This window comes from Apostichopus japonicus, chromosome 5 (genome assembly GCF_037975245.1).
Source record: "Apostichopus japonicus isolate 1M-3 chromosome 5, ASM3797524v1, whole genome shotgun sequence".
NCBI lineage: Eukaryota > Metazoa > Echinodermata > Holothuroidea > Aspidochirotida > Stichopodidae > Apostichopus > Apostichopus japonicus.
The window spans coordinates 23,033,060-23,051,657 of NC_092565.1; the positions used below are offsets into that span (position 1 = coordinate 23,033,060).

Genomic DNA, 18,598 nt, shown 5'->3' on the forward strand with positions numbered 1-18,598 from the left:
TGTATGAGTTGGTCTCGACCAATCTAAACCAAACATACATGACTTGAATACCTTTTTCTTGCCATTTATTCTAGCGGACCAGTCACCACCGTTTCTCCCGCCAGGCCTCTTGACAAATTGAGTTGTTAGTGAGAATTCCTTCTCAACAATATCTTGGATGCCAAAGTTAAGGCCATCGTGCTTCAGCCATCCGTAGCTCTCTAATTGGTCACTCTGCTCACAGGTGTGGCGTATAGGCAATGGTCTTTGTCTCACATGCTGAAAGTGAGAAAATTTCAACTGAAAGTTTGAAACTATGTGCTGAAAAGAATAAGGGAGCCCACTTTTAAAAAAAAAACATTGCAACGTACAGAATCATCAAGGAATCTGAAATACAAACAACTTTGTTACTTCTCAAAATAGGTGCAATAGCTAATATTCGTGAGGTGCAGAAATACCACAGACTTTGTTGAGAAGTAATTTTAATGCATCAGGAAGACAGGGACACGAACAAAGATTTGAGAGTGAGAGATTGGGGGGCCAGGGGTCAGACCAATCTTCAATGGTATTGAAATTGCTGCATAAAAATCATTGCTGTAAAAGTTATTGGGGGGGCGCAGGGGGTATGGACCCGGCCCTTGGTGGCAAGGCTTCTGGACAATTAAAGTATAGAGTAAACAAGGAAGTGTACACAGTAACTGTAGAGCAATTTAACCTTGGCATGATTGTTACTATGTTACTAACGGCATCATGAAGACTACATAGTACAACAAGTTGAATACAAAATTAACACATAGGCTTAACTATGCAACTTTTACTTATAAGAATATCATCAAATGAATACACTGAGAAATTAGCAAAACAGGTGTTGTGGGATATAACTATGGCCTACAACAGGACTTGGAAACTGTGATGGTGTAATCATATGAATGTTTGTGCGGCTGCATCCTAAGATCTTATTTAATTAGCCCTTAATTCATGTAACGCTTCCCCACACATTTCTTACGTTTGACAGCTAGTAGAGTTAGAATCACACATACCTGCTTAAACCACATCAACCCTGTGACAGGAGAATTTGGTCGCCGAGTCTTCAAACCAAAGTATACACCTGATCTGTAGGTACCCCAATACCTCTCTGGGGAAGCATATGGACTGCTGGAACCTTCATGAATTATCCTTGGGGCATTGAGCGGTGTAGCTACTTGAGCTCGTTTGTGAAAGGTATAAAGTCCATAAATTATAGGTAATGTGCCTGGTTGAATAAAAAAATAAAAACAAAAACAAGATATGGAGGTTGATGTATCAGGGCTGGAAGGCCACAACAGTCACTTTTAAATGACATTTTTATGAGAATATTAAAATGGGGGAAAAACTTATTTTGAAGGTCTTTGTTGTGAAGCATCTCCATTAATGACACATTTATGCATTATTTGGATCCTTGTCTTTCAACTAAATTTAAAAATCAGTTTTTGAACATCAAGAAATAAAAATATATGTATAAAAAATCAGAGGTAAATACAGTAGTAATGAAAACTGTATTTAATCCTCTGTGTTAGCTTAAAGCTTAAACTTGATATTTCCAAGCCTTCCTTGCTGTAGTTGTAAAAATGTAAATACTTGGAATTCTCAGGAGACCTTATATTTCTTCCCTGGATTTTAACCAAATATTTCCCCCCCGCCCCCCCCCAGTAAAAATAGGTTATTCCCCCCAAATAAATTTAAAAAATACACTTATCTGTTACTTTTATATTTAATCAACCAGAAATCAAAACTACATACATGTTACAACATATCATGATATTTACTTTACTTCACTTGTTTTTAAATAGGAAGCTTTGTCCACTAATAATCCTTATAAATAAACTCCTTCACTCACTAGTAAACAGTTTTCATAAGCTACTCCTGGGAGACTTAAAGTGGTCTAAATTTGCCTCAATTGTCCCAATTTTTGTACCACATGTACTTTCATTCATGCTCTTGACAGTAAGGGGCACCTTTTTGTTTTGTCACAGTTACATTTATGATAAGCAGTAGTATTGATTTTGCTAAGTGAAAGGTAACTGATTTACCTTCTTTCTTCCTTAGTACTCTGTCTTTAGGAAAAGTATTAGTATGAATATTATGTACTACTAACACTACAAAATATTACAGAGTGTGACAACTCAAAGAATAGCCAATGACACCAAAGTCAACACTTACTAAGAGCTATTGCAAGTAGAAACAACTTAAATAGTTGCTGTGGTCTTTTCTTAGTCTTCTTATTCAACGTTGGTTTCATCTTTGAGCTGCTGTTGGACGAGTTTGAAGAGGAACGTGATTTTTTGCTAGAGGTAGATGAATTTGAAGAAGATCTCGACTGCCTGGAATCGCTATTAGAATGGTTACCATTTTCAGGAGATAGAAGATCCTTCAAGTTGCCTTTGGACGTGTTTCTCTGTCGGAGATTATCGTCCATCCTGGGTGAAAATGCAGACATAAACTTTATAGAAAATAAAAAGAAAGATTTTGGCATTATTTGCTAACATTAAAAGTACATAAGAAATCAAGTCTGTGTCTGACAATTTTGAAATGAAAGTTGTACTATAACTTGTCATGTAATAACACGCCACAATTTAATGATGACATTTAACTTAGAAGCATTCATGTGCTAAGTAATTTTATGACTATTTCATATTGCATCTTCTAGAGAACTGACAAGAATTTGTATCTTTGAAAATATGAATCTTCTTCAACAAATTTGGCTTCAAGTTACATTTGACAAAATATAAATATCTCAATGCTCATCTTCAGCTTTCTAAACAAGAACTTTAAGTTTAATCAGGCAAAATTTTCATCAAACTTTGTGAAAGAGCTGAACGAAATTATAATGAACATAGCCATAACAGGCAGAAGTTAATGACAAGCATAACTGTACTGTTAACACTAGGCTAAGCCTCGGCAAATTATTGGCATTATGGTATGCAATATAGGTGTAAGGTATGTAATATTAATAAACAGAAGAAGTAATTCCATTAGGCACTGTGGGTAAATTTGTTTGCTCATACGTTTAAGTTAACTCCGTAGAGTAACACCTAACTGTTCCCCTTCCTGGTCTGTATAGTAACTACTTCTTGGTATTTGTAACAACAACACTAAGTTACAGTACACGTGTAACTAACATGTAGATTCAGAAGCCTAAGTTAGAACTTCCCCATTCCGTTGAGTTACACTGTTATTAACTTCATGCTGAATCGACACTCGTTAGCCAAACATTGTAATACATCATCGACCGGTGACACTCAACGTAACACCACTTGCTGGCGAATTCGTGAGTTTCAGACGGTATAAAAATGTTTCGAGAAAAAACCCTACCTCAAGTTGGATGCAACAAACCCAACCAAAATTGCTTTAACAATAATATATGAATAAATCTGTCAAAATAATTTACGTTAGTCCAAGCCTAACTCATTTCCACATTGAAGCTCGTATGTCAATATACACTACAGTGTTCGCCGGCTCAACAATTTCGTAACCAGTAGTTCAAACACGGAATATGCTGTCATTAAACTTGCTAGGTCGATACCGCGTCATTACGGTAGTGTAATTGAACCATACAAATTGAAGTAGGTTGACGTCGTCAAAATAATGTGGTCTCTACGGAAGCGTAGAAAAGACATGTAAATAACGTTATGTTGAAATGCTACAACTCGTCAATCTGACAGAGAAGTTCAAAATGTCAAAAATCTGAAAATTGACAATTTGTTGACATGCATTAAGTCGTCAAAATGTCAATAACTTGAAAATACACCCTGTTACGATGAAGTCACCCATGAAACCGCAATATAGTTTTGCATTCTGGTTTAAAATGTACTACAAAGGCAGTTCTGCATTTTAAAGGGTGTGAAGACTCGCGCACAGAGAAACATCTCATGCCGGTCATCTGACCTAGTTTCGAATGAGGTGTAACAGAAGTGTTAGACACCACCATCGATCCCAGAAAATACACACACAACTTGCTACCGTCGGTAATTAGACACTAGTGTACAGTCAACACATACAGCTACGGTCAATACCCACAACATAGTGTATATAGCAGCGTGAACATCTCAGGTCTAGATAAAAGTTAAGAAGGTAACACGTTTCATTACTGTCTGCGTTTTGTAGCGACAAGAAGAAAACTTCACTTGCTAGCAACGGAAAGTTAACATTTTCAGAGCGCGGCACGCGGTTTGGGGCGAGTCTTCAATGCCTTTAAGTATTCAAGAACGCAACTTTGCAGTTATTATAGCCTTTTGACTTTTCATATTTTTAAAAAATATTTTTTACCATTCTTCAATTCAATAAATATAAAAATTTAATATGTCTTTGTCTTTTTTTTTCAAAACAAATGTTTACAACTTTCTGACATTGTAACAAACTATATCGTGAAGAAGGATCATAAGGCAACGAAAAAAGAGATGAGAGGAAAGGAAATGACACTGTTATCCCACATACTTTATGTCTTATATATTACTCAAAAACAAATGGATAACCTGCTCTGAAATATTGCCAATCAAAACAAATTTCTCCAAAGTTTGCTGAAGTTGAGACAAGAGAACATATGAACACATCTCATTATTTACACAACAAACATATTATAATCTATATCATTCCCTCCCCTCTCCATCCCCTCTCCCTCCCCTCCCCTTTCCTTCCCCCTCCCCTCCCCTTCCACCTCCCTTCCCTTCCCCCTCTCCCTCTCCTTCCCTTCTCCTTCCCCCTCCCCTCCCCCTTTCCTCCCCCTCCCCCTTTCCACCCCCTCCCTTTCCACCCCTTCCCATCTCTCCTTCCCTTTTCCCCTCTCCTTCCCCTTCCCCTCTCCTCCCCTTCACCCATTCCCCCTCTCCTCCCCTCCCCTCCCCTTCCCCTCTCCACCCCTTCCCCCTCTCCTCCCCTTCCACCTCTCTTCCCTTCCCCCTCTCCCTCTCCTTCCCTTCTCCCCTTCCCCTTTCCACCCCCTCCCCTTTCCACCCCTTCCCATCTCTCCTTCCCCTTTCCCCTTTCCTCTCTCCTTCCCCTTCCCCTTCCCCTCTCCTCCCCTTCACCCCTTCCCCCTCTCCTCCCCTCCCCTTCCCATCGCCTTCCCCTTCACCATCTCCCCTTCCCCCTCTCCTTCCCTTCCCCTCTTTCCCTCCCCTCCTAACCCATCTCAAACATGCAAGTGTCCTGAGTTATTGAATATCTAAGTAATTTAAACAGTAGCTTGAGTAATACTTGTAAATGTTTCCATTGATCAACTTGCAATTGGGCTTTAAATTATAAAAGCTTATCGATCTGGAGAGTGAAAATATTTTCACCTAAGAATCACTGTTTTGATCCAAAACGATTTGTAAACAACTATTCTTAGAAATTACCAGGTAACGGTGACAATATCTACGGTAGCCTTTAATGGTCGTCTGCGTGCTTCTGACAGTGCTCTGAGAGTACTTGATTAGACCCAATCCTCTGAGATTACTTCAAGATATTTACAAAGATCAGTATTGACACAGGTTGTATGAGCACGGCTGTAAAAGTGTCTAATAAGATGATCTTATGTGACCAGTATTGTTCTTCGTACTGTGTTCGGATGGGAGAGGGGAGTTGGGTGAGAGGGGGGGGGGGGCATTGACTTGGTATCATGAAGCATACATAGTAAATTGCATTGAAAGTCTCGTGGATTTCAATGAGGTGCATGGAGAAGGAGGAGGAGGAGGATTAACTAAAATATTCAAAGGTATCTAGCAGCATCATATACCAAACCCTGCATTAAAAATACAGTTATTTCCCAAACAGCAGCTTCCAGTAGATCATTTAGAACGGTAACGTTACCCGTGACCGAGAGCACTGTCCCTACTGTCCAACTAAAATGGAACTACTTGGTCTGATTTGGGTTACTCTCTCTCTTTCTCTGTGAGCACCAATATCAGCATTTGTATAAGCGTTCTATACTTACATCGCTAGAAGGAAAGACAGGCTGCAGAAAGAAATGCCTGTTTATCTTTCTCGGTATACCAGCTTCGGTATACGTTTTGAGCTATGCTATTTTATTCACCTAATATCCTTCTTATTCATTCAGTTCTCAATCCTAGATGTTCACATTATTAATATTTCTCTGCTGCCATTATTTGTTTTCATGGCTGAAGTACTATGAATGTGATATAGACACTATAACTTTTCTACTAAACTGAACTACATAGACTCGGTTGCTTTATAACTACAATAAGCCTCTTTGTATTATTTGATCTCTCAGTCTTTCATATTAATATCCCTGTATAACCCGCTTACCAAGCATCAACAGATGACATGAAGAGCCAGGCCTCGGAAATGTGAGTAGTTATTTATTACTGGTAAAAGCTGAATACAAAAAGATCTTGACAATCTGTAATTGTAGTAGGAGAACATGAATTGCATAATTCGAGTCAGTTATACATTTTTTGGTTCCCTGAAAGCTAAATTGCACGTCTGGATGTCATTCTTTACATTGGCAAGTTCAGGTTATACAAATTTGGTAAGACTAAAATATCTTCTGTAGTGTTTACACGGGTCCAAAAATCGGGAACCGGGTACCCGAGGGTCGTTACCCGTCGGGTATCCGGGTACCCGGAAAAAATTTGTTTACCCTCGTGTATCACGATTTTCAAGAAATTACATATTGGATGCTGTAATAAATGCATTATATTCTCTACTGACAATGTTTTCATGTTCAAATACGTAGGTGTAAGATAAGGTATAAAACCTCCCTCAATAATTTATATTTGCTTCTGTTTCTTTCATTAACTTGTTAATAAATAAATAATTTAATTATAATTAGCATTACTACTAACATCGCACTGCCGCCACTGCTTATGCTAACTCATGCACGTCTATTGGATCAAACCATATAGATATCCAATTTAGCTCTTAAACAGTTTTTAATACTACTACTATCTATTATGCAGGCCCAGGGTTCTCATTAGCCGCGAGATTACGCGATTCGCGCAATTTGATCGCATTTGGAATAAACGATTAGTAAAAAGCCACTTGCGATTACTATTTTTTAGTAATCGCGTCTATAATCCGTAAACATCGCGTAAAATTCCTTGTCAGCCTCTCCTTCTTTGATATAAACGAATGAATAAATAATAATTTCTTCCACATGGTAGCCTAACACCACACTAAGTCAATGAGAAATCTAGCTAAGCCTAACCATCTGTTTATTTGCTGGAGATGTGACGCAGTTATAAGACATCCATGGAATACTTTCGTAATTGCTGTTACGTTCGACCACATGGTTGCCTAACACCACACTAAGTCAATGGGGGCAGTCTAGCCTAGCCATCTGTTTATTAGCTGAAATTGTGACGCAGTTATAAGATATCTATGGAAAGCTTTCGTTATTGCTGTTATCTTCGAACACATGGTAGCTTAACAACACACTAAGTCTATGGGAAATCAGCCTAACCATTGGTTTGTAATTTTTTTTTTAAACGATCACACTTTGCGTAGGCCTATGATTCGGGTAATAAATTAGGAACCGGGTAGTATCGCGTCGAACGGGCCCCTTCGTTATTGCTGTTATCTTCTACCACATTGTAGCCTAACACCACACTAAGTCAATGGGAAATCTGCCTAACCGTCGTTTTGCCATTTTTTTTTATTTATTTTTTTTAAAATCACACTTTGCTTAGGATTCGGGTAATAAATTAGGAACCGGGTAGTATCACGTCGGGCGGGTACCCGGATAACCCGTGCAAACACTAATCTTCAGGTAAGAAAAAACCTTAGTCTTTTAACAAAAACTACAAACTAATTCTAAACACAAGCGAAAACTGTCATTACAACTCATCCCATTATCGAAAAACAAACTTATTATGGCTTTTAAAAACGTCCGTACTTATCCAGGGTCATTTTCCGGATTGACCCATTGTGAAATGTTTATGTGAAGATATGCAACACCTGGCATAATACTAGTTGATCAACCGATTCACATACTGTGGTACATACATTGCATTAAGTGTGTGACCCTGATACAGCACAGCTGAGAGGTTTCTACGCGGTCCGTTCTGAGTCATTCTGTCAGTCTGTTGTTCTATCGTCAGCTGTAATTGTGGAGCAACATCAGCCCCTCCGAAAACGTCTGCGAGATTGTACAGTACAAGCACTGTTCGGATACCAATCCAAATAGGCTTACTTTTGTTAGGCTGTGTGCTTGTGATCAAAGGTTTATTGAGCAACACGAATTACAGTCTGATTGTTAATATTCGTCACCTAACACGAACACTAGTAACAGGGGCCTACAACAAGGAGGCCCATCGTCAGACAAAACCAAGTAGAAATACTGAGGTAAGCCTGTAACTGTAAGTCATTACAGTGTTTTCGTGTACAATCAGTTTTGGCCTAGCCTAGGTTAATCTACTGATAGAATGCTTGGTAACGGTAGAGTAAAACTGTTGGCAAACCTGTTTTATTAATGTGAGTTGTTACATTCATCCCTGGCTGCAGCATTTTTGTATAAAGAACATCTTGCTCTATGCTATTTAGAAATAGCATAGCCTAGGCCAAGCTCGCGGCTAAGAATAGATTTTCATTAAAAAAAAATTGTATTTGATTTTTTGATGGCCTGGGGAGAGTGATTCTCGGTACAAGAGAAACCATTACTTTTAATACAAGGAAACAGTCACTGTTGAATTAGGAAATTTATTGAAAGACTTACAAGCTAACATGAAAATCAGTGATTAATATAAATTTACATAGCTTAACAGGACACTAGAGGCCTCACCCCACAATAGACTTGTAAGGTCCAAAGTTAACTCCCTTTGGTATGGCTGAGCAATAATTTCTATTCTTGTTTGGTGGAACTATTGAAACTAGCCAAGAAAGTTCCACTGCTGTAGACATAAGGTAACAAAGTTCTGACCATGAAATATTCATTCCTCTTTTTTTAGCAATTGAACTTAAGCAACCTTCATATTATATGCCTATATGTACATGATAACGTTGATATGGATTGTAAAAACTCCAAGGACCTGTATAACAAAATGTATCTGAATTTACTCTCCGAACTAAAGTTATTATGTTTGATTTGTTTTGCCAATCTTTATTTTTGTGGAGGTTACGCTTCATTTGGTTCTTCAAGGTCCTCAGCAACGAAAGGCATGTATAAAGAATAATAGAAAACAATAATGGGGGAAAAGAAGAAAGCAATCAGAAAAAATCTCAAATGAAAGGAAACATGACCTTTAAATGTATTAGGACAACTTAAGAAATGTTAAAGGGCTACCATGCTAGATACTGTTGTTGAAAACATTTTTATCATCTTCCTCCCCCTTCCCCCCCCCCAAAAAAAAAATAAACAAGAAGAAAACTGTAAATTTTAGTATAATTTGCATAGTCATTGTGCAAAGTTCTGAATGCATTGTCAATCACAAAAGAAAAGATCTACCCTCCTCCCCTCATCTCCCTTCCCTCTTTGCCCTCCCACCCCCCCCCCCAAATAACCAGAAAAGGGATGAGATGAGAAAAAAAGACAACATCAAACAACAGGGAAATAGTTCCTCATGTGTAAAACCTGGTAAAATCGAAGTCCATAACTATACAATAGAATATACTAAATTTCAGTTATCTTATTGTACATCTCTTTTTAACTTGAGACTTCAATTGTAATAGCGTACAAACCCAGAGGCTTCGCATATGGATGTCTTCTGTACAAGAAGTAAAGAAGGATACTACTCATCTGTAACATGTACAGATTACAGATGCCGTACTGCAGTCTTGAACAAACAAAATATGAACTACTGTTGAACAAGCATAGTGGATTAATGATCCACCTATGTAAAGAAAGAAGAAAAGGAAAAAAAGAAAAGATCCAAAAAGTAGTTATAAAAAGAAGAAAGAAAGAACTTACAGACAGTTAACAGAGCTCTTAAAGAACTTAGACAGCAGCACAGTAGTCATGTGATGTATGTACCATTACAATAGAACGATAGTACTACAGGGTAGGTCACAATTTGTGTTGACATTGCCATGGTGTGGCTAGATGAGATCTATGGTATAATAATCTATGGCATACAGTTCAATTTATTATTGTTGTATTATAATACCACATTGAGATAGTGAATTATCAACCTGTTTGTAGTAATTGTATGACCTCAGCTATAAAACAAACATACCTTTGATGTTGGTAAGCTGCCAGTGTAATGCTTAGTTAATTACCAGTGTCTTTTTTCCCCCTAATACATGTTCGATGTCTCCGATGATTATTAGTGTAGAATATTGATAACTTGTATTCCTATTTATTGCTAGAAATTGACTAAGCTCTGCACAGATTTGCTTTCAGATTTTCTTAATTCCTTTGTCAAAAAAACTTGCCTTGATTGAAGAGATACTTGTGCGCTTCCACTGTACCTGCATAACTTAAGCCTAGAAAATTGGTAAACAAACATTGTGTATGCCAAAAAATGTAAACAGTCATATACTGTGCTCATATTTATGGGGAAAGTAATATTAATGTGAGTTGCCATTTTTGTGTGAACTCTGGTAGGTCTTTGACTGTGAATAGTACTGACCATAAAGTTTTATTGGAGTTTTTATGAAATATTTTTAGAGAGGCCCTTTGCACTGAATTCAATAATGAAAGTTAGGTGGTTGAAGTCAAATTTCCCTTCAAAAGTTCAAAAGGTTGAATTCCAAAGAGAAGCCATTCCTGTCTGATAGATATGCCATGTTCAGTTAGGATATAACGTTGTGTAAACTCAAGTAAATATTGAGGTATGTTTTGCATGTTTTCATGAAATTCTCAATCTGATATACTTAAAAGGCTATGTTTACAAAATCAGCTTTACTTGTAGTAGCTTTATTTTACTCAGGTACTCCCATAAGTTGATTCGTGAGGGTGAAGTGATCTTAAAACTTTATTCAGGTGAAGTATTTGGGGAAGTTAATGATTTTTAGTGGAAAGTATTGTTAGTTAGTGATGATTTGGTTGTGGTGTAGAGTAAGAAGAAAAGTCTCAAGACACACTCAGGAGAAATCTTCACTCTCAGAATTTGTGAATACCTTGCATGGTCACCCCACTGTATAATGGTCCAAGTATACTTACATGTGTAATTGTGTGTAATTTGTATATATGCACAATGCAATAAAGTCCCCCCCCCTCTCTCCACCCCAAGTCTTTTACTCTTGACATTTCTCATAAAACTAAACAACTGAATAATATATATTTTGGCATAGTAAGATTGTGCAGGTTGCTATGGTAGTAACTAGAAACTATAGAACTTACTTTTCTCAACAGGGTAAACAAAACTAGAAAAAAATCCCAGAAAAGTTTAAAAACCATGACATCAACTCTTAGAGGCCACTACAGGTTTTGAGTTTTTAATGTTTATTCTTTATTTAGTGCTTCGTTTATTTCCCTTCACTTATAGCTTGTATCTTGCCAGTTTTATTGATACAAAATATCAGTTTTTGATCCCTTGTATCTTTGTTGGCAGGATCAAAAATACAACTTGGATGTACTCAGTATTTGGTGAACACACAAACCCTATTGATATTGGTGGCAGGCTAAGCATTATCTGAGCTCAAGAGAGGTCAACGTTTTAAAACGTTGTAAGCAGTAAACACCATCACTCCAACAGTGCTTCTTGGATGAAACTCATCCACATTGGTGCTAGAGCTGTGCTGTCAACAATAGCCAAAACTTGAAAATCTTCTATTCAGTGTCAGGCCTCAAAATGTTGGCTGTTTTCTGGTTAAATGCGAATTGATTTTGCTGTTTGCCAATGTCATAATGCACTGGCAATTTTTGCCAGTAGATATATTAAGAACTTAAAAACAGAATTATAAGTCAGTCATGTGACAATGGTCAGCCAAAATCCTCACTATTTACATACATAACATTGCCCATGTATTACTGCCTATTATCAACAAATATTGGGTTGCTCTCCTAAGCCTGTACATACAGTAACTGATCTTTAATGTAATGCAGGAATAATGCCAGTGTGCACTTGACTTCAGCCAGTAGACTTTATAAGCACTGGCATTTTTTAACAAACTTGTGGCTAATATTGTGAAATTATAGGCATCAAGTATTATATTAATGGTCATAGAAAAAGTGGCTAGAAATCTTAACACCGGTTAGTTTCTGTATAAAGTAACGACTAACAACAATGTTGCTTTCTCTAATGAAAAATGTCAATGGAACAAGAAGGGGACAAACAAACAGGTTTCACCTCAGATTGTAAGTAAGGACAATATGACATTCAAGATATTTGAATAATAAGGGTTGTATACTGTAAATTGATCTGTAGTGATTACACAATGTTTGTTTCATGAATATCTAGCACCATGAAGATACCAATGATCATTACAAAATGTGTTGTGAACACCGCTGTCAAATTAGTCTATTGATTTTTAGAGAAAGGAAAAAATTAATGTTTTATTTTTTGTGAAAAATTGTCAAGGTGAAAATTTATTGCTAATTAGGGTTTGTTTGGAAATTGATAATTAGTCTTTTAGACTTTCATACCAATGAGTTTTCTTCTAATAAATGATCAAAAAGATTAAATATATACATATTTTGCAATATGTTCATCTGTCTTCATTGATCGGTGCCAAACTCAACTTTTGTCTGTTTCTATGGATTACCAATTTACGACCATAATAGTTTGAAGTTGTCAGAGTGATTGGTTTTGAGATAACAGCTGCTGTTAGAAATATTTCATTCACTGTAATGTACTGTATGGCTGTTGCTATTTTAGGTTGGTTGTGAACTAATTTACATTTGTACTTTACTATGCTAGTGTTCATTGAGCTCAAATGTCAGGATGTTTGTACAGATCCAGGTTTTGTTGTTTAGTGATGTGCAATATATGTGTCTGTCATCATTTTATGTGTTAAAAGTTAAAAGAAAGTGTAAATCAACTGTCATTTTGAAATCATAGATTGGACTACGAAAACCTCTATTTCAAATATCAAAACTGTCAACATTTTGGAGAAAAATCGTCATGAATAGATAAGGACTTAAGATTTGGGTAAGGTGGAGTAGGAGGGGGGGGGGGATGGGTCAGCTGCACCAGCATTAATGCAGATTTGGCCAGATCATGACAAAGTCCACATAAGAAAGACATCTCTAGGTTGTTTGGATGGTAAAAATTGGAGGTTTGTTGATCAAGAGTGACTAGTCCCCCCATCCATTTCCCACCTAGTGATGTAAACTACTGGAAATGTTTACCACTTCATTCTAGATATGGTAGACTTAGAGTGCTTAAGTTGTGAGGAGACAGGTAAGCTTTTTGCTTGTGAATAGCCAACACTGGTTTGATGTGAATTTTATTTTCCAATGTATGATGTCAGTGCATCACGTTACTAACATTAGTTTCCGTAGTGAACGTGAAAATGGTTGTCAACTGTAGAAATTTACGTCAGTATAAGACTATTCATGAGCTAAACTGATTTGGTTGTATCATCTGCAGTCGCAGTGAATAGTAAATAAAAACGCAAAAACTCTTCCTGACTGTGCATGTGCTCCATCAGTACTGAGTGTGGAATCGAGTGTATAAATCAAACAGCATTTAATGCATTCTGTCTGCCATTTTAATGTTTTCCTGGAATTTTCTGCTTGCAATTAACATTGCTCACTTGATATCAGTTCACTACTCTGCCTACTGAAAAGCGGGGAGTATGTATTTTTAAGCATTTGAGACCTCTTTGGATTTATAGTACTGAGCAGTGCAGTGCCTTTTACTATTTTTAAAGCAAGCGTGTACGTACTAAAATGTTTGCAAACAGTCGGTAGAGAAGTTAAGAGGAGATTAAAAGGATAAAGGGGGGCGGGTGGAGAGGGAATGTGCAGGAGGAATATCTGTGGGGAGGTACAACATTGTTATAAAATGCATTATGTTGTATCACAATGTTTCCTCCTTCCCCAATGCTTCTAGCCATGGTTCTCTTAATACAACATGAATCTTCATGTAGCTTGGGAAATTATCATGAGATAATGACCTTGGGAGTGAAAGTTGCAAGGCCTGAAATGTCACTTTCCACTGTTCAAAAGTGAAAGTTCTTGGTGCAGATTTATGCTGCGGGTTCCTTGAGTCCGGTTTTCTTTGGCAAGGTCTCGAATGGATGTAACACTACAAAGACTACATTCATTAGTGCGACCAGCACAGTAAGTACTGTTCATTCATCATCTTATCTCTATATATATAGACCATGTACTGAACAGGGTAGCATTAACAATCTGTGTCAACTTACCAGCATAATTCTATGTACAGTAACTCTCAGTCCCTGGGTTTCCCATAGACAAACCTGTGTATTTTACAGTTGCTTGGGAATGAATGCTGGGTGGGGTGTGTTGTCACTTGTTTGTGAACTGACTGTGTAAAAATCTCAAAACCCATTGAAATTTATAAATCACAATTTACAAAAGAGTAAGGATAGGTTTTGTTATAAATGATGGTGTCTTAACTTGGCATCATGCCAGTCATGATATTTTTGCACTGTTGAGGTCGGAGTGTATTTATAGGTGGTCACAGTCAGGGAGTGATCATATTCCCAACTGTACTATACATATCAATATAAAAATTACCAGTCTGTGTGTTAGTACTGTAGTGGGGGGAGGGGAGGAGGTGAAACTTGTTGTCCTAGCTAGGTGATACCACTTTGAATTATTTTACAATCAACAAACACAGCAAAACCCATTGGTGCTTTACATTTTGTTAACATGAACAATCTATGCTGGACAGAGTTGCTTTTCCCTGTCCTAGAGAATTGAAAGTTTTTACTTTATTTTCTTATGAATGCATATATCTAGCTTAGGGCCCCTGACACTGGGGGAGGGGAGGGGAGGGGGAGGAGATGGATGGTTGCCCAATAATTTACACAGATCTTTGGTGATTTTCATGCAAGCATTGTACCATCATATGTGACAAGCTCACCACACGTGAAGATTTGTCTGACTCCTGGCCAACCCTCCCCCCCACCCCTCTCGCAAATTACAAACCTTTGAGCTGAGGTCCATGTCAAGTCCCATAGGTTCGTGTGACTATGGGTATCAATACTTAGGAAGTTAGGATGTTAGGAGTTGATGGTAGGACATGGGATTTTTCTACTGGAAGGTGGGGGAGGGGGGGAGGGAGAGAGAGAGGAGGGGGCTTTGGAACAAGGGAGAACAGGAGGGGATGGTGATAAATTTATATGTTCCTACAGCCCTACTGTATATCCATCCATGTAAGTTTGATAATATCAAGCCCTGTTCTGAACTTCCCAAACATTTTCATAGCTACAACAAGTTTATGAAAGCCTGTGGTAATTGAGTCCTTTGCCTTGCATTGATGTTGTCAAAATTTCCCTTTAACTGTGTGGCAAAGGTTATTCCATCTAAGCACCATAATCCTAAGTTTATTTGAGTATTAGTTTAATGTCAACATCTTTGCAAGGTTTAATTGTGCAATAAATTATGTAAACTTTGTAGTTGTTTAGTCCAAGGGTATACAAGGTTTGGTCATGTTGGGTCTAGTTTCTCTAGGGTTCTATCTTCCTGTCATTGGTAGCTCCTGACACTAGCTTTGTGATATTGACAAGAATGTTGTCATCTTATCTACTGCCTCCATCAAATATAAATGTTTGCCTAATTTGTTATGAGTGTGTAAAAAGAGCAAAATGCAGAACTAATTTATAAAGAACCTATACTTTGGGAAAGTAGTAGCCGCGACTGGCTGATTTGTACAACTACTACACTCCTTTTTGACTTGTTTCTACTCTATGCCTGTCTCCTATGAATATGCACTACGATTAACCTAGCCTACAAACTGTTAACATTGATGCACTGCATGTACCTCCAATGTCCCGCCCTCTGGATCACTGTCCTTTTTCATGAAAAAGGTAATGTACTTTTGCACAATTTGACCTTCTTTCAGCTGAAAAGTACCTTAAAAGTTAACTTTATGATCTGATAATTTGAAGGTATTTCAAAGAGTTGCAATGTATAACATCTACAGTACAATGATCCCAATTGAATTGAAAATCATGCACCTGCCCTACGTCAAGAACCGTGGTTGGTTCGTGATGACTGAAACAACACCAAGTGAACTTGGTTAGTGAGCTGAGAGTAATGCATTTATGTGTATGATTTTCAATATTTCATCTCCCAGACTAGTGACATTCGTTACCTCATGCTTCTCTTATCTGCCTCGACATACATCTGCACTATAATGTATACCTAGTAGCTGACAACAATTGGTAATACCGTACATTTATATTGACTTTGCTCCTCGCTTACCTATCTCCTCACAGCCTTAGCACCACTGCTCTCTCCCTGTTGATCCCTTCAGATATGGACCTTACCCTCTTCCTTCCAGATCCACCCGGTCTGTGTAAAATGTGTTTTGTAAATATGCAAACCAAGTTCCTGGGGTAGGCATATATGCAAAAAAGAAAGGTAGAAATATTTCCAAATTTATACCTTTACTTCATTATTTCAAATGAAACTTGACCAATTTATTAACCAAGCTAATGAACTACATATAACGATAGGAAGTTTTTCAAAAATAACGTGAAAAGAAGAAAATTATTTAATAAAAAAAGAAAAAAAAAAGAAGAAGATGCTTTAAGTGACATTGAGTTTGGTATTACCAAAGATTTTGACAAATTCTATTCAAAATGAAAAGCAATAATTCACAACTCATGATTTTTTTTCTCATGTGTAACATGTGTATAGTCTTCTCCAGTTTCACCTCTGAAGCGCTGCTCCTTGTTTGATCAGTTGCTCAAAACAAAGACCCCGGAAGCTTTCGACAGCCATTTACCCCGTAGGAGGAGAAAAAGTGCGAATGACGATTCGAGTACTTCCTCTCAAAGTTTCTTGACATCCTTTTTTCTTCACTCTCTGGGGTGTCGTCTTATACCCGAGAGAAGCAGGTCTCATTCTCTGCACGTGTGAAAGGGAACACAGAAAGAATATTACAGCATTCAGTGCAAAGTAGACCGTAGACTATATGATGTAGAATTAATGTACAGCAAAACCATGAAAGTAGAGTACCTGGCTGAAACTCAATATCTTCATGTGGGAGAAAAAGAAGAATTTTGAAAGAAGTTTTGGTCTGCATGTTATAAAATTTTAATTAGTAAGTGGTGCAACACTACTGTAGCGGGAAAGTGCCTTCATACAATGTTTGACTAGTGAGGTCAGCTGGCCTCATAATTTGGTCTATTTACTGGCTAAATGCGAGTTGGTAGATGCCCAGTGTATTTTGCTATTTTGACAGTAGTTCTAGACAAAGGCACTGGCAATTTCCTGCCAGCAGATATTACAGATTTAAACACATCATTATTGGGTTAACAGAACTTGTCAGTCAAAGAATATGTTCATAAATAATGTAAGGCGTATATTACTGATTATTAGAGCAAATGTTGAGCTGCTCTCGAAAGCCTCTTCCTGAGAAACTGATGTAATTGTAGTTCGGGAAAATGTCTGTGAGAATTTGATTTTAGCCAGTAGACTTTTTAACCATTATTTGGCATCATTTACTGGAAGTGGCTAAAATTATGAAATCTATAGGGCCTTGAGATGATGGAGTGAGATGCGGATGGAAGGATTAGATACGAGGGATGAGAGGAAAGGGGATGGGGGGGGGGGAGAGAGAGTGGTTCAGTTGAGTAGTTTGCTATTGCCGTGAAGGACCTTGATAGATTCAGATAGCATAAGTGATGTTTAAAATTAATCAGGAGAGATTACAAGGGCTATAAAAATCTATGTTGAAAGTGTCAACTAATTGCAGGCAGTAGCCTACCACACCTGCTGACTCAGTAATGAGTGTTATACCCAAAACAAGATCAATAAGATCAAGCTTAAAGTTTATCAAGACGAGAACATGGATTAGAAATGATTAGCAATGATTGATTGCATTCACTATGGCAAATTTTCTTGCTCAGAAGCTTCATTATAATAATTGCTATGACCACATGTGAATTAAGCACACGGAATAATTTCAGGGATTAGACTTATTTGTTTTTCATTAGTGGTTAATTTACTTCACTCCTCTCTTATCTGTCTCCTATACATTCGCACTCTGATTTATCGTAGCGTATCAACTGATAACATTATTGCACCGTGCCCCCCGATGACCCTCTCTAAGGTCACTGCCCCTCTTCCCTCTTCTCTTCAGAAGCCTTATACGTGTGGCTTGAATTTTTTTATCAATTCCAATCTTGGTATTACATATGTACATTACTTTGTGGATTTTTGAAACCAGAGAGAAGTTCACTTAACCTCGTTTCATCTGCTCTAAATTACTATAAAACTAGAATCCTTAAAATTTCCTGTGTATTTGAAAGTGTTTTTCTTCCTTTAAGGATTGTCCATGTTAGTATTGTACTTCTACCTGTTGTGGGAAAGCATGTTATACTCAGCATTATCATACTTAATTCGGCAGGTGGAAGCAATCGCCATAGCTAGAAGGGCTGACCAGTTTTGTTTTGGTATCCAATCAGAGAGCTGTACGTGATCTAGATCTCATTTCCAGCTTCAGTCAGGCCTCAAGTTTACAATAAGGGGTTGTTAACTGTATGTACAACATAACATGGCCCAGTGATACATTAGGAATGGAATTATTTTAATTTTTTGGTTTATACAATACATTTAAATTTG

At 37.5% G+C, this 18,598-nt stretch overlaps 2 protein-coding genes across 7 annotated transcripts in view; one reads left to right on the plus strand and one right to left on the minus strand.

The window, feature by feature from the left end:
- Positions 1-9,936, minus strand: part of LOC139968088 (mannosyl-oligosaccharide glucosidase-like) — an 18,213-nt gene extending 8,277 nt beyond the window's left edge. Inside the window, exons 1-4 of one of the 5 annotated variants that reach the window (XM_071972438.1) lie at positions 9,860-9,936; positions 2,179-2,435; positions 1,020-1,231; positions 52-258 (exon numbers count right to left, since the gene is read on the minus strand). In XM_071972438.1, the coding sequence (XP_071828539.1) occupies positions 52-258; positions 1,020-1,231; positions 2,179-2,435; positions 9,860-9,909 (726 nt within the window). In that variant the 5' untranslated portion in view covers positions 9,910-9,936. The other 4 variants (XM_071972442.1, XM_071972440.1, XM_071972439.1 and 1 more) reach the window with 4 other exon arrangements.
- The window catches only part of LOC139968090 (rho-related BTB domain-containing protein 1-like), a 62,792-nt gene continuing 52,101 nt past the window's right edge, over positions 7,908-18,598 (plus strand). For both annotated transcript variants that reach the window (XM_071972443.1, XM_071972445.1), the window contains exon 1: positions 7,908-8,298. The gene's annotated coding sequence lies outside the window, so the exon portion shown is untranslated. The remainder of the gene's footprint in view (positions 8,299-18,598) is intronic.